Source organism: Euphorbia lathyris, chromosome 4 (assembly GCF_963576675.1).
Source record: "Euphorbia lathyris chromosome 4, ddEupLath1.1, whole genome shotgun sequence".
NCBI lineage: Eukaryota > Viridiplantae > Streptophyta > Magnoliopsida > Malpighiales > Euphorbiaceae > Euphorbia > Euphorbia lathyris.
In genome coordinates, this window is record NC_088913.1 from 55,726,768 (window position 1) to 55,742,208 (window position 15,441).

Consider the following 15,441-nt stretch of genomic DNA (forward strand, 5'->3'; position numbering starts at 1 on the left):
TTTTGTTTAAAGTTAATTTCAGTTTATTAGATTGGTGAATCATTTCTTTCATCATGGCAGCTATATCTATAGCGCATTACGAGGCATCCAGTTTTTTGGTTGACTGTGAAATTGTCATTAGGCTGCAATTCTGATATAGAAAGATAATATATTATAGCAATAAGTCAACACTTATGTTCTACTAGTAATTCAAATATCTAGTAGAGATTTCAGAATGGACCGATGTCTAATGAGCATATTAGGACAAACTCCATGGATCCGCTCAGTTAATGATTATTGCCCATGATCTTTCATGAGCATGTTGCTCATTTGGGTGTTGAATTGCTTAAGAAAATTTGAGTTCAGTGGGAGTTTGTATTTTGGATGCTCTTTAGTTTTAGACATGTTTGTTTGTTCGGTACCGATTCCAGTTAATAAAGTTTTAAGTTTATTTCATTCTGCAAGTGTTATAGTCTTGATCTCACTAATGTGGACCAGTTGGAAATAGACATGTTGAGATCACGTTACATGTAATTTCTATGCTACACATCCATACTTGATTCATGTCATTTGGTTATGCTAATATATGTGATCATTGTTGGTAAGGTCACACTAAAAGTGACTGATTCTGCTTTGGTTCTATGTTGGCATGATTAATGGACGGAATTGTTGATATATGTCTATAGTAAATATGATAGCGTATTTTGACGTCATAAAGGTTTCATAATTTACATGGATATATATGTTTCGCTCAAGTGGGAGATTGTTGGATTTTTTATCCATAATGTGGGCTTTACATGTATAATATAGTAAATTATGAGCTATCATATATTAGTCCATTAAGTGGTCTAATTTAGTTTATGGACCTAAGACATATATAATGGGTATGAGCTTATTTATGTGTAGATACTCAGTTGTAATATACTATTCTATGATGGGCTGAATAGTAATTACAACAATTAAGTTTTCACTATAAATAAATGGTTATGGTCCCTATGGCATAAGCATTCTAATCAAGTATAGATGTGCTAGTTGCTTTTAGTCCTAGAAGACCAATCAACCTAAGGTGTCTCTGATTCTCTTCAATCCGCCGCGCTATGTATTCATGTACGCTTCCGCTTTAGATCTTAATGGATTAACATGAGTTTATGATCTTTTGATTTGTAGATCTAATTCCAATAAGTAATTCCAACAAAACTTTCTTCTTCCTTTTCCATGATAGAGCAGTTATAATTACATCATCAATACATTAATTATAACTCCATTGATGATAAATGATTTGTTAATTAGTTTTATTTAGGAGTGCATTAGATTTGAATTTAAATTTTAAGCACTTAATTTATATGTTTTTTTATAAACTAAAATTTCTTTTTTGAACTAATATTTTAAGTTCAACAGAATAAATATTTTATTTTTTATAACATTAAGATTTGAACGGATTCGCGAGACACAATCAGTAAAATGAGGATTCCGATTGTGTTGAGCTGAGCTGGATTTATCTCACCTGTAATGTTTGAGACTGAGAGTGAGTTGTTCCTCAGATCGCTGTATTTTTTTGTGCAGATAACACTAACACATAAATTATGAAGTTTCCGATATCTCAACAAGTGAGCAGCCTCAGACAGAAAATGGGATTTTGAGTCCAGAAAATAGAATTATTTATACCAAAGTATTAGGAACTAAATATAGAAAGGCAGAGAGATTATGGCAGATAGAAGTTTACAGAGAAAATGATATTTTTAGAGGATGAGAAACGAGGTGATGGAAGAAAAAATATATTAAGGGTTTTTAAGTAATTACATATTGAATGGATCCCTTTTTTACTTTTAATTTGTTAGGTGTCATTCTGTAAAAAAAAATTCCTCTCTAAACTATAGTGGTAGGTCACCCATAAACAACAACATATGAAATATGTAAATGTTCTACACATAAAAATTGATATATATTACAAAAACACCAATCATAGGTTGATAATGTGCCTTGTGAAACTAATTTGATACAAATGCCAAATTGACGATTAAATTAATTCCTAAAATTTATTTGAGCCAAATTAATTATGCAAGCCACATTTACAAACCAAATTCTCCTATATACGAAATTAAAATGATTTTTTTTTTGGCCAAGTGATTTATTTGAAACAATGCCTCAAGTCAAAATACATAAAGTAAACTCAATAAGTGAAGATATTTGCTATATGTCAAGGACCGGATTATAGTATTTCTTATTGAAAAAATTGCTCCATTTTTTGAGCATGAATTCAATTAATGCGGGAAAGATTTTGAAGTACAGATGTTATTAGATGAAGAACGAATGAATATATGCACATGAATATGTTAGTGATCTTTCTTCTCTTTCTGGTTAGAAGTATTGCCCTTAATCATCGTCTCTGCATTACGGCATGTTCTTTGTCTTTGTCTTTGTCTTGGCTAACTTACTTGCTGCAAAGTGCAATCTGGCCTGCAGAGGTCGCGGTGCTCTACTTTCAATGTCAAAGCCTCGCACACAAACAAAGCCTGCGAATCAAATATTTTCATTTACTCACATAGTGAAAATTATATGAAACTAAACCCATCTAGACACTCATTTTCTATGCTCTAGGAATGTGTATATATGTCAGTTTTATCGTCTTTATGGCGTCTTAATCTCTTTTTTGGATGTAAAATTGGGTTTCATTAACAGACCAAGTCAGTTGTTTGTTTTTACACTGAACTCATTAAGCTATTCAAATGAATTTTCCATCTCATAGGTTCATTGAAGATGCAAGATAATTCATATGGATAATATGCCATGAAATGTAAAAGTAGTATTTGTTACCTGTCCGAAAGCAGTTCCGTGTGACAACTTTTGAAAGACCTATCAGAAATAGATATTCCATGAGCTATGATTTTTCTACCCTTTAACATACATGGAACATCAATTAATAAGTTGGTAATTTTTTACCCTTAAATATTGATGAAACAGATGTCCCGAAGTACACCATTCGTCTAGACAAATTCCAAATCAATTCTCTTGGAACATCAATTGGATTGAGGCTGGATGTATGATCAGCGAACATCTGCATGACATTTGTTTAATCATAAGCAATCAGTTCATAAAATGAATAGCTTCAAACTGTGGCATATTATAGGATAACATAATCAATTGTGAGTCTTTTACTCTACCATGATAAATAGATGGTTTTGTTGTGTTTCATTATATAATGTGACTATACTCTTCAAATATCCTAGTAGAAACAAAATTATGCAGATCAAATGGTCTTGAAGTTATTGGAACAACAAATGGTTTTCATGACCAATTAGCTGTTATGGATGCCCAATGCCTGAAAGCATCTGTGGGCAATATGATGTAAAATCCTCTAGAGGGTTTTGAAAGCATTTTACTCCCAACTATAAGGAAAAGTTGGCAAGCCAATCTACACAGACTTGGCATTCCTGTGACCATATTGTATTTGTACAATACAGTGTTCATAGTTGTATGATACTGTGAACTAAGTTTTGAGCTCAAATAACCTGTACTGTAACCACTTCCGGTGTTCATTAAGGGCTACAATCATAGAATTAGTAGCACATACCTCATTTATTTGGAAGTATGTCCCATTGAGTGGAAACCTTCCTCGCATAGCTGTTCTACATGGTATCTGCATGTTGAACCAATTGAATTTAGTAAGCAGCAGAAGCTGTCATTTCTCAGATTTTCCACTGAGCTGCATTTACTAACCAGTAGTGTTCCTCTGACTGTCAGTGAATTGCAGTGTCTTCCTGGTGGAAAAATTGATTCCGCAGTTTCACCTGATGACAAGATTTGATTTATTTCAATATAGGATCAAGGGGGATCTCTTTTTCAAGATAGGAGCACCTGTTATATTATCTCATTATTATTCACTTTAAATGGTTCAAACATTGATATATATATATATATATTATTCACTTTGAATTGGTTCAAATATTGCTATATCTAATTAACATACCCCAAACTGCATGTAGGACCTATATTTATATTTGTAAGGCACTCCTCTCCCTCCCTTTGAGGTACTTTTTGAGGTTAGTTAGGCCTTTATTTACAGACCTTAAGGGTTCATGGTACATACAGTGTGAACTCCTGTTGTATGCTTTTTGTAAGTCTAGTTCTATTTTCAATCAAACTTGCAATTATATATGTCCTCTCACCTGGTGTCCATATTGCTAGAAGGTATGGACTGGGATCATCAGGTTCTCTCTTATCCATCTGCAAATTTTGTAATCCACCATTAAACAAAAATACTTGAAGGAGAATTGAGTATTTCAAATGATATATTGAAACTTACCCCATTCAGGAGAGGATGTGAATCTGGAAGTTCATACCTGCAGCAGATCAGATAGAAAGATGTTAGAACATCACTTTTTATTTTGTCCAGTTTGGTAATTGTTCGTTTTATTTTGATAACTAACATAGTTATGGGAAGGTTTTCACTTACACAAGATGCTCCGTCCGTAACCGACTAATGTTCTTCAGTTTCGGTGTGGGAATTGATGCAGCTTCTGTGTTTAGAGCAACCAAAGCCTTGGACATATCAAATTCTTGGATATCCATATTCCTTTCCGCGTAATTCTGTAAATTCTTTGAGAAGTCTTCCATTTTGCGTATTATTGTTGGTGTTTCATCCTTAAATAAATCCTCCATATCGCTCTCTGTGGCTTCAGTTTCATCGTCAAATAGATCCTCCATATCGCTCTCTGTTGCTTCAGTTTGTTCTTGTTCTGGTGTTGAAGGCTCTTCAATAATAGGTACACAACTAACAATCTCAGGTCCTACTCTTTGAAGTTTGTTGTCCTCAGGTGGAGGTAGGGGCATGGGATCAATAATTATTCCAGGGCCTCTCCCTGTTGTCAAGGGTACAGTATGAGCCACTATATTCTTCTCTCCGGGTCCAGGTAGTGCAAGTCTAGCACTGCATCAATCAAATGTCATGTTCAGATTCGTTCTCCAGAATCTGCTTTATTATGTACAATGTTGGAGAGAAAAGAAGAATATATAAAATAAAAGAAAGAGAGGAGGAAGCTTTTCTAAATTATGTTTGTTATTCTTACTTTGAGGGGTTTTTATTTATACTTATACTACATGGAAATTTTTTTGGAGGAAGGAGAGGAGGAAGCATTTCTAATTATATTTCTTCTTATCACGTTCTCTGGCATTTCATGTACTTGTACAAGTGCATTTTGGAATACTGGTGTAGCGGTACTAGTTCTAGTTATGTTTTCCCTCCTCTACATTGTTACAATCACTAGAGAACGATCTGCTATTATTACTTTATTTTCATTAGGCCTTGTCAGAAAATCATTCAAGAGAATAAATTCATTTTTTGCAAGTGAATCCTGTTCTGCTCAATTATGTAAAAGTATGATTTTCAAATGGTAGAGAATTTAGTTTAGCAAATACCCCAATGTTGAATTTCGTGATCATTAGCATATTTGTTTTTCTTTTACAGCATGCAGGCAGCAACATAAATAAATTCATGGGCTAACCTTGCAGAAGCACTAGCAAAATGTCTGCATCCTGCTCTCAGTGGGCACTCATTGCAGTTTGGTCTACTCTTTGTACAGAAAACCTGCATAAATATTGAAGCCGACGCATTTGAGATACTTTTCTATTATGTTCGGACTTCAGACAATTGCATACAATCTGGAATCAAAATTTCATAATCTTTCGAGTACCTTCCCAAATGTAATCATCTGGTAATGTAATTCATATCTGCAATTACATGAAATAGAAATATATCAATAAAATATGTTACTATTTAGAAAGTCCCTTCTAGACTAATTTATGCATGAGAATGCTGTAAAAAAGGTTCAAGGAAGCATCTAGTCATTACAGTGTTTGTTGATCAAGGTTGCATAACCTTGGCCAGAGGTACTTCTGAACTGACTCGAGTGTAGGATACCTAAAGAGACAATGCAATTAGCATATTTGATAAATGGGAAAACATTGGTTCATTGTTTGGCATTTTAGTACTTACAGTTCGAGATTGTGCAGTTGAAGTGATTCTGGTAGTGGCTGAAGAGGCACCCATCCCAGTCGAACAGCTATTCTTCCAACATTCGTGTCAACCTTCACGAAAATGTAAATGTATAATGATGTTTTTAGGATATTGAAGACTTTTGTAAGTTTCTGTGTTACTATTTCATATAACTTACTGGGAAGGCAACATGATGAAGTGTTAAGAGCCGGACACACTCCACACTTTTCAATCCCAATCCCCAAACACTTAGCAGATACTCTCTGGATAAAAGGCAGAAATTAGTAAACGAATTGTGCATGTTTCAGTATGGCCATGCTAGGTTACAGAATTTTTCTACTAAAATAAATGTTTTAGTTTCAATACTTTCCAGTAGGGACTTTATCAAATTGAGATGTCTTACTTTGCTTTCTCTGGGGGGACATCCTTTAACCATTCTAGGTCAATGGAATCATGATCACTAACCAGCCGATCTAGGAATTCCTGCAAAGATTTGTTACAATTGTTAAACATTATTTACCGGTAGTGATGTTTCTATATGATGCTGATTTGAATTGAACCTCTTGGTTAGTAGGAGACTAGATTTTATGAAAATACCTTCATCCGTTTTGCTAACATATGATTCATCCCTCTTTCTCTAATAGCAGTTGAAATCTTATTGACGTTAGCCTTTCTCATGGCTTCGTAGTCTAGGGAGTCCATGGCATCTTTGCGTTTTTCTTTTCTTTCACCATTTGGCTGAACCTGCTTTCTTAAACTATCCCAGTCAACCGTATCCTTTTTATCACTGTTAGCTTTACCTTTCCCTTTTCTTTCTTTTATAGAATTTACATTCAAGTTTATTTTGTTCCTAACTTGATCATTTGAATTTGATTCAACCAATTTAATTTCTATGGGCGTTTGCTGATTAGCCACCAAATCAATTCTTGATTCACCATTGAAAAGTTTTCCTCTGAGGTCGGGGATGTTTGATACAAGCTTCCTGTTGGTCTGTACATCAGCAAGATTCACAAGCTCACTAGTTGATTGGCTTTCCAAGTTGAGGATCTTCATCTCATGAGGTTGAAGTCTGTGATGAGGGTGAGCATTACCTTGTTCACAAGTCAACTGCTTGCCGTACGAGCCAACTGGTGGACTTTCTTGACACCTTGCTGACCCATATTGCGTTGTCATGGTTCTAGCCACATTTTCTGCCCCTTGTACAAGATTTTGACCTGTGCAACTAGCATCTTTTTCCCTGCTTGATGGCCACGAAGATATACTTTCTTCTCTGTGGAAATCTAAACTTTCCACCTCTAGGACCCCAGCATGTGAAGTCATGAACTGATAGTTACTGGAAGGAACAGTTGGTATCTGCATCAGTAGATTACTGTAACTGGTTTGCTGATTATATGTAGAAGACAGTTTGTGGCTACACTCTGGCCTTTCAGATCTTATTTGTTGCTGCCCATATTCTATATCTTCTGGTTGTCTATGCTCATGCCTGGATTCTTCTGGAAACAGTGATCTTCCATTGATGTTACTGTAAAATTCTGCAAATGAGGTGATGCTTTCTGCTTGCAGATCTACTGAACCTGAATTATGATTATTGTTGCATTTGTAGCCATTTGCAGGCTCTTCTGCTTCAGAGTTGGAGCTTGAGTAGGATCTGACTCCATTGATGACCAAGGAATCAAGAGAATCTTGTGATGACAAGACTTCTTCAGGACTGTGACTGTATCCTTTTAGTCTGCCTGTTGTTTCTGTACATGAGGCTTCAGATTCTAGCTGATGTTCTTCCAACCCGTGAAGTGTCATGGAGCTGTGGTCGTAAAAAGGATGACGCAACAACTTCTCTTGCATTTTTTCATTTAGGTTTTGCAAGCAGAGATCTGGTTCTTCTACCTGTACAATTGTCCCATCCCTCTGACAGGTTCTATCAATTGTTGGCTTAATAGGAAATGTTGCAGCTAGAGACATGAAAGCGGAGCTGCATAACGAGCAAGTAATTGAAGGGGAAGTACACTTCTATGATTCAAGAAAAACACATAAGCAAATCAAGTCGTAGAAGTAAGACTTATACTGGCATTTACCTCGAAAGATGGTCTGAAACATTTTGAGTAAGGAAGACCCCTATGACTGAATCAACAACTGACCCCTTCCATTTTGAGAAGCGCCTATCTCCTGAAAAGAGACATAGCAGTCATACATGGAGGTGAGCTTTTTTTTTATCACCAAAGGCTGGGTTTTTTCATGCCCATTTGGGACACTCTTGAGTAATAGGGGTCTTTATCTGACAGTGAATTGTTAGTCACTATAATTTGAATAGTAGAATAGTTATAAAAACAATTTCGTGATTGTCGAATACTAGTTCATTCGTAAGAAGACTAGTCAGAAAGCAGAAAGTTACATACCAAAACATATAATGAGTTTCAATTTTATTTTCATTTTATGTTTTCTTTCACTGAAACATGCCATTAGAACAATCATTTGAAGCAAGTTTTTTAACTCAATTTTACCTTGTACATCACGCATTATTTCAATAAATGACGTCACTCGTCGATGGAGATCTGTTCTCTCTTCCTCCCACCATTGCTTTTTCTCCTCATCTTGGTCTTCAATCCCTTCCTTCCGCATCAAAAACTTCCAAACCCTCTCTGTTTCTGCATCAAGGTCTACCTTAGGCCTTGTCTTAGGTTTTTTGATAAATTGAAATCCTTCATGTGGAATGAGTGTGTGATCTCCTTTATATGGCACAAGTGCATTTTTCTCATTGCCCTTTGTTTCACTGAGATTGAGACTCTCCATTTGATATGTAATGTCCTCAACTGTTACTGGGAATTTTTGTTTTGCTGGCCCTTCATCAAATGTCAAATGTGATATTAATAATCTACTAGAATATTTTGAAAACTGGAGTAACTTGATAAGCTAATGTATTAGATAAATTTAGCAAGTTGCAAAATACCTTTTCTTTTTCCAGGCAATTGTCCATTATTAAAGACTCGCATCTTTGATTGTGCCATCTTGCATTCTCTGGATGGAAGAGTTTGGCATTGAACTGGTACGATTGCCTGCTCCATTGACACTTTGGTGTTCCGATGTGCGGGTTGCATTGTGTCTCCAGGTTGTGATGCAGATTCAACTGAATTGACATTATTTCTGCTTGCCCATGAATGGTCAAGTGCTGCAACAGAAGGCAAGATGCCATCTATGTTTGTTTTGATTACATTTTCAATTCTCATTTTCTTGGGAGTTTCGGAACAAACTTCATTGTTAATACCATGGATTTTCTTGGCCACCTGACAATATTCTCTTTTGGATCTTCTACTTTCGTCCAAGTAAGGTGGAACCAGGGTAACTGATTGAGGATTAAAATGAAAAACCATCTGTCCCGTCCTGTCACTGCTTATGCAATTGTGCTTTTCCGGGATGCCAATTTGGCTTATTCCTTGACCGGGGATGAATTGCTGGTTTCTAATATTTGTATCTCTAGCACTGGGATTCAAGTCACCTACTGTTCTGTTTGAAACTGAAATGTAACTGATTCCAGCTTCCTTTCTGCCTGAAAGTAATGCATTAGCTTGCATTAAGTTCATAGAACGTGCTAAATTAGTCATTGCTTCTGATTTTTCTAACATTAGCTCATTTTGTTGGCTCATGTGCAAACTTGATTCTGTTCTGCTGATTATATCAATCGTTATGATTGGTTCTGTAACTTCAAAACCTGTACTCAGTTTGGAAGTCTCTGTTTCCTTATTCAGTAGCTTCTGCTTAGTAACTGAATTGTTCTCCCTTGTGCCAGTGGCGTTTTCCAAGTCGAAATTCAAAGCCTTCTTACATGATGGTACTGCTTTCTTTTCACTTGCTTTCTTTTCGGGATCTGCTGTTGTCATGTTTGCAGCCTTGGGAGTTCTCTCTGATTTACCTTCCTTGATTACTTTAGGCCTGTGCTTTTTCCGTTTCGGTGTTTTCTGCTGCGGTGTTTCGTTCAGGTCAATAATTTGGTCACTTAACCTGCCTGAAATTTTTGGTTCCTCAGTTGATGTGGAAACAACAGCATCTTTCGGTTCTTCAGACGGTACAGACAAGATTACAGATGATGTGTCCACAGTATTTTCTGAAAGCACGTTACAATTATGCACATTTGCAACATTGTCCATGGATATAAATATGTCATGCTGCTGCTTTTCTCTTTCATTTGCGCACTTCTCACTTGGTGTCAATGGTGCAAACTGAAAGGAATCGGTGACAGTTGTTGCAACAGAAGTTTCTATGCTTGGTGTTAAATTGAGATCATACCGAGGAAATCCATCTGTAAGAAACAGTAACTATTGAGTGCTCGTGGGTTTATTTATTCAAATCAAAAAATAGACAACAAAAAGATTAAATGAAACAATTGTCTCCATGGCATTTTCTGCGAGTTACAATTCAATAAGGAAGAAAACTTTGCATTGCTAAGATTTTGGGAATGCAGGAGACAATATAGTGGAGCTTTAACAGGAAAGCAAAATTGCGACACAATTAGTAAAGAGGAAGTAGCAAAACGTTGAAATTTCTATTTTAAACATTTGCTGAACAATCTAATATTTTATAAATTATCAAGGTAAAAAGCAAAAGGTAGATCAGATTCACTTACATTGAGGTACTCCTTGTAATACATTGCTGCTGCTCAACATATTTGAATTTGAGCAGTGAGTTTGATTGGCCAATGAAAGTTCAACTGAGGTTGGTTCCCAGGAACATAAATACGGATTTATCGGCCTTTCCGCCATGCTCACACTTGTGTTTGAAGTTGTATCATTTGTCAAAAGACTTAAGAATTGACCATCCCATTCATTAATTTTGCTGAATTGCTGCTCCATTCTGTTATCATTCGGATTTGGAAAGCCATCAGGTTCTCTGCCCAAGAATTGGCTTCCATGCCCATCCATCAACATCAAAGTATGATCAGATGTTGCTGTCATGGTCTTCTCTGGAGTTATTGGCATCCAAAAATCCACAAAATTTGATTCTTTATCTCCTGAACTCATACTCGAATTCAAATCCATTCTACCTATGAACAATACTTGATTTTTCTTCTACTTGTGAGTTCAAAGTAAAATCTCTTTTCTACTAGTAAAATGTTTGAGGGTTTAAGGCAAACACCACTCCTTTTCCCTATTGCTTAAACGTTCCAAACACTGCACAAAAATTCAACCACCTAAAAAATTGAGAAACAAACTGAAATCAACCAAATGCATAAAAGCAACCAAATGCAGATATCATTTCTCAACAGCTTGCCGCAAATGAAATCAATACAAATATAAAAACAAAAGAAATTATGAATAAAAAACATAGAAAGGATCGAATTAATTTAGAAAACAGCATCAGCTAAATCTGCATAAATTGAATGAATTCTAGTAATTTGAAAGGATTTTTACCATACCAAATCTCAAAATGTATCTCCTTCTATTTCAACCATAAACACAATATAAACTCTTCTCTCCATCAATGAAGCAGAGCTTTTTATAAAAAGAAAATGGGAAGAAAAAAAAAGAGAGAATGGTAAAATAAGAGAATCACACGCAGCTTAGCTCACCGATCTGTTACTCTGTGAGCTCCACCTTCTTAAACGAGTCAATGCCGGAAAAACCCAGTAAGTCTACGGTAAACACAGAGAAGAAAGACAAGTGAAGTGAGAGAGAGATATATAGGGAAGCTGGAGAGAGAAAAAAGAGGAAAACAATGAAAATAAATCATAAAAGAAAATATATTTATTTGAATATGCCACACTCCCTACCAACTAAATATTAATTTTTCCTATAATAACCTTTCTTTATATTGATATTTTGCTTCATCTCCAAGCTATTTTCTTTGCTGGCAAAAACATTTCAATATTAATGAAATTGATTTTTAAATATTTTATTGTAATTACAGTGTAAAATCAAATTCCTTTAGGTAGTAAAACCGCATGACAGAAAAATTCTCATATTTTAATACTTCCTGTTATTATTAATTACTGAGGTTTTTAGCTGGAAATAATTCATGAAGAAGAAGGCATTTGCATGTTTTTTTTATCTATTTATAGTTGAATATTTTAATTAAATGGATATTATATTTCTCTTATTAACATGCCAGACAAAATCTCATATTGTAATTATTAATTATTGAGGTTCTTGGTTGGAAATAAGTTAAGTAATGAAGAAGGGTGATTTAGTAAAATACACGGCCTTGTTTGGGACGCATGTTTTCTCCAAAAACACGTGATATATGCCCAACCAAACTTAACTTTCTGTTGCTGGCCTCGAAGTATGTGCGGATGTTACTAAAGTGAAAGTGAATATTTTATTTTTCATTTTCACAAAATAATGACAACCCAATCAATTTGCATGGACTTTTACGTTGTATTGTATTGCATGTTCATTTAATATTAGTAATATATTCTTTTTTAAAAGTATTATTTGCTTATTCATCTTGTAAGAGAGCTGTAACTTTTTCCGTTGTGGAATAAGCAAATAAGAAAAGAGCTGTAAATTTTTCCACTAAAAAAAAGAAAAGAGAGTTGTAATTTTCTCCTTTTAACTTTCACTATAAGAGGTTGATTTTTAAAAAGAGTGTTATTTTCAGGTGGTTTAAAAAATTTCATAAAAACCAATATAATATTAACAAAACTATTAAAATAACTAATTTATTTTTAATATTCTTTTTAAATTTCTACTTTCTAACTAAAACTTCTCTCTTTTTAATTTTTAAGGTTAATTACAAAAAAAAAAAAAAACTATTATGTGGGTTGCTCGATTCGCAGACCAGTACCTATGATATTTTTTTTTTTTTTGCAAACATGATCTTGAGGTTGTCACCGTTACCGAAATCAAGGCAAATGAATGGAATTAGTTAAGTTGATAACGTGGTATAGAGGCATTTTGGGAAAAACGAATTTTTTATTTTTTTATTTTTCTTCCTCCTCTCTCCTTCTTTCATTCTTCTTATTCCTCCTCCTTCTTCTTGTCCCTCATTTCTTCTTCATCTCATCTTTTTCTTTTTATTCTGGAATTTTCAAAATTCTGAAAATTCCAGAATTACGCTGACGTTGTAATCAGCGTTCTAAACGTTAAAAAAATTCCAACATTTAATGAACGTTAAAAAAATCCAGCATTTAATGTTGGAATTCCCAGCATTGTGTTGGAAAAACTCCAGCGAGAAAGAAAGAAGGAGAAGGGGGAGGAGGAGAAGAATAAAGGAAGAAGGAGGAGGAGGAGAGAGAAGGAAGAGAAGTCAACAAAAAGGGTCAAAATGGTTAACAACTTCATATTCCGAAATTACCCCTCTGATTTAACAGAGTTAAAAAAAATCTTTGATTTTGGTAACGGCGACAACCACAGTGTTAATTATGTTTGAAAAAAAATATCACATGTACCGGTCTGCAAATCGGTCAAATCACATGGTAGTTTTTTTTATAATTAACCTTAATTTTTATGACTTAATTAAGATTACTTGCATCATATATCTATCTTACTATAAATAGGGTCGAATTTTTTTTAAAAAAAAAACATTATAAAAGTGCATTTGTAATACAAAATAGCATATAGAAATAAACAAATTAAAAAGTCTTAAACCTCATATAATAAAAAAAGGGTAAATTTCAAAAAAAAACCCCTGTGGTTTCACCGATTTCCAAATAAACCCCTGTGGTTTGTTTTTACCAAAAAAAAGGAGCGTGTTTACGCCGTTACCCGAAAAACGGAAAATCGGTTAACGCCGTTAAAAATGCTGACGTGGCGAAGGGTAAATTTGGAAAAACGATTTTTTTTATTTTTTTTATTTTTATTTTTTCTTTTTTCTTTCTTCTTCTTCTTCTCCTATATCCGCCACCTTCTGCGGAATCATATGCTACAGAGGCAACACCGGCGAGATTATAAACATCCAACCCGACATCTCATTTTCCTCCATCTCCGGCGGCGAAAACTTCTTCTGCGGCCTAACCTCCACCGGCAACGCTTTCCTATGTTGGAACACAAGCCTCACTAACCCCACCAGACTCTACTTCAACGTCACTTCCCCGTTATAGAAAATCTCTGTCGGCCTTGATCAAGTCTGCGGAATTTTAAACAACATCGCCACTGTTAAATGCTGGAGAGGCGATTATTACAGTTCCGGCAACCAATCGTCGGCGGGGAGTGATAAATTCAACTCAATTTCATCTGGATATCGATTCACCTGTGGAATTTTGACGCGAAATAGACGAATTCGATGTTGGGGAAGTAATCCAATAGCTTCAGAAATTGAATCCCAATTTGAGGGGATTCCAATGGTGAGTATTGAAGCAGGTGGATTCCATGTTTGTGGGATGAATTCAACTGGTTTTGTTGTTTGTAAAGGTGAGAATTTTTCTGGTCAATGTGATATTCCGGTGAATTCGCCATTGATGTATGCTCAATTGGGGCTTGGAGGTGATCATAGCTGTGGAATTCGGAGAAATGGAACGATGATTTGTTGGGGAGGAAGAGGATTGTATAGTGTCGATGAATTTGGTGTTCAGATTCTTCCGTTTTCCGATCAGATTCTTCCCGGATGGTGTGTTGAGTCAGATTGTGAAGGGAGATTGTATCCTGATTCGGATAGACTTTAAATTCCCCGATTTCCAATTTTGGAAATCTGGAATTTCCAGATTTCTGGAATTCCAGAAATCTAGAAATTCCAGATTTTCAAAATCGGAAATCTGAGATTTCTGATTAAAAAAAACGAAGAAAAAGAGGAAGGAGAAGAGAGAGAGGAAGAAGAAGGAGAAAAGAAGAAGAAGAAGAAGAAGAAGAAGAAAAGAAAAAAGAGAAAATTAAAAAAATTAAAAAAATTCGGAATTTCCAATTTTACCCCTCATTTTTAACACTGTTAACCGATTTTCCGTTTTTCGGGTAACGGCGTAAACACGCTCCTTTTTTTGGTAAAAACAAACCACAGGGGTTTATTTGGAAATCGGTGAAACCACAGGGGTTTTTTTTGGAATTTACCCTAAAAAAAACAGTTAGAGTATTATTTAGTGCAAGTCGCACCAATTAATTTGACACAAGTCATTCAACTAAATAAAAATTACAATAATATCATAAATTAGGTGTCATGTTGCATTTTTTGGAAGTCATAAGAGACAAACTCACTTTCAGCTTCCTCTCTCGCTAGAAATTTCTTCTAATTAATGCTTTCTGATATAGGATAAATGGATTGACGCCTGAACAAAGGCCCAGTCAAATCAATCCCATGACCTGAACCAAAGGCTCGTATCAAAGAAAGCTAAAGGAGCTGATTTAGGTGGTTCACTAGAAAGATTCAGCAGGAAGTCTTTTTGTTTCACACTTGGACCAATGGGAGTTTCGGAGCTCAAAGGTATGCTGCTATTCCCTAGATCACGCTAGATATTACGGAGTGACATAAAGAGAAATGAGTCTGAAGCCAACCAGCGGTCTACATGTGAAAATGCACTTTACCGAACCCAATCAAAAGTTGATATGTGTAAAGTA

At 35.2% G+C, this 15,441-nt stretch overlaps 1 protein-coding gene across 3 annotated transcripts; it reads right to left on the reverse strand.

The window, feature by feature from the left end:
• Nucleotides 1-2,070: 2,070 nt before the first annotated feature.
• Nucleotides 2,071-11,653, reverse strand: LOC136225959 (transcriptional activator DEMETER). 3 transcript variants are annotated; one of them, XM_066014176.1, is made up of 20 exons: nucleotides 11,529-11,653; nucleotides 10,587-11,150; nucleotides 8,916-10,262; nucleotides 8,470-8,808; nucleotides 8,044-8,134; nucleotides 6,569-7,940; nucleotides 6,375-6,454; nucleotides 6,150-6,234; nucleotides 5,972-6,063; nucleotides 5,828-5,896; nucleotides 5,670-5,706; nucleotides 5,481-5,563; nucleotides 4,433-4,906; nucleotides 4,283-4,319; nucleotides 4,146-4,203; nucleotides 3,697-3,767; nucleotides 3,551-3,616; nucleotides 2,920-3,034; nucleotides 2,794-2,832; nucleotides 2,071-2,492 (listed from the first exon to the last, which is right to left on the reverse strand). In XM_066014176.1, the coding sequence occupies exons 2-20, from the start codon at nucleotides 10,996-10,998 to the stop codon at nucleotides 2,371-2,373; spliced, it is 4,989 nt and encodes a 1,662-aa protein (XP_065870248.1). In that variant the 5' UTR covers nucleotides 10,999-11,150; nucleotides 11,529-11,653; the 3' UTR covers nucleotides 2,071-2,370. The 3 variants fall into 3 exon arrangements, with proteins under 3 accessions (XP_065870248.1, XP_065870249.1, XP_065870250.1); XM_066014177.1 differs by having other exon boundaries at nucleotides 10,587-11,130; nucleotides 11,529-11,650; XM_066014178.1 differs by lacking the exon at nucleotides 11,529-11,653 and adding an exon at nucleotides 11,376-11,488.
• Between the last annotated feature and the right edge of the window lie 3,788 nt (nucleotides 11,654-15,441).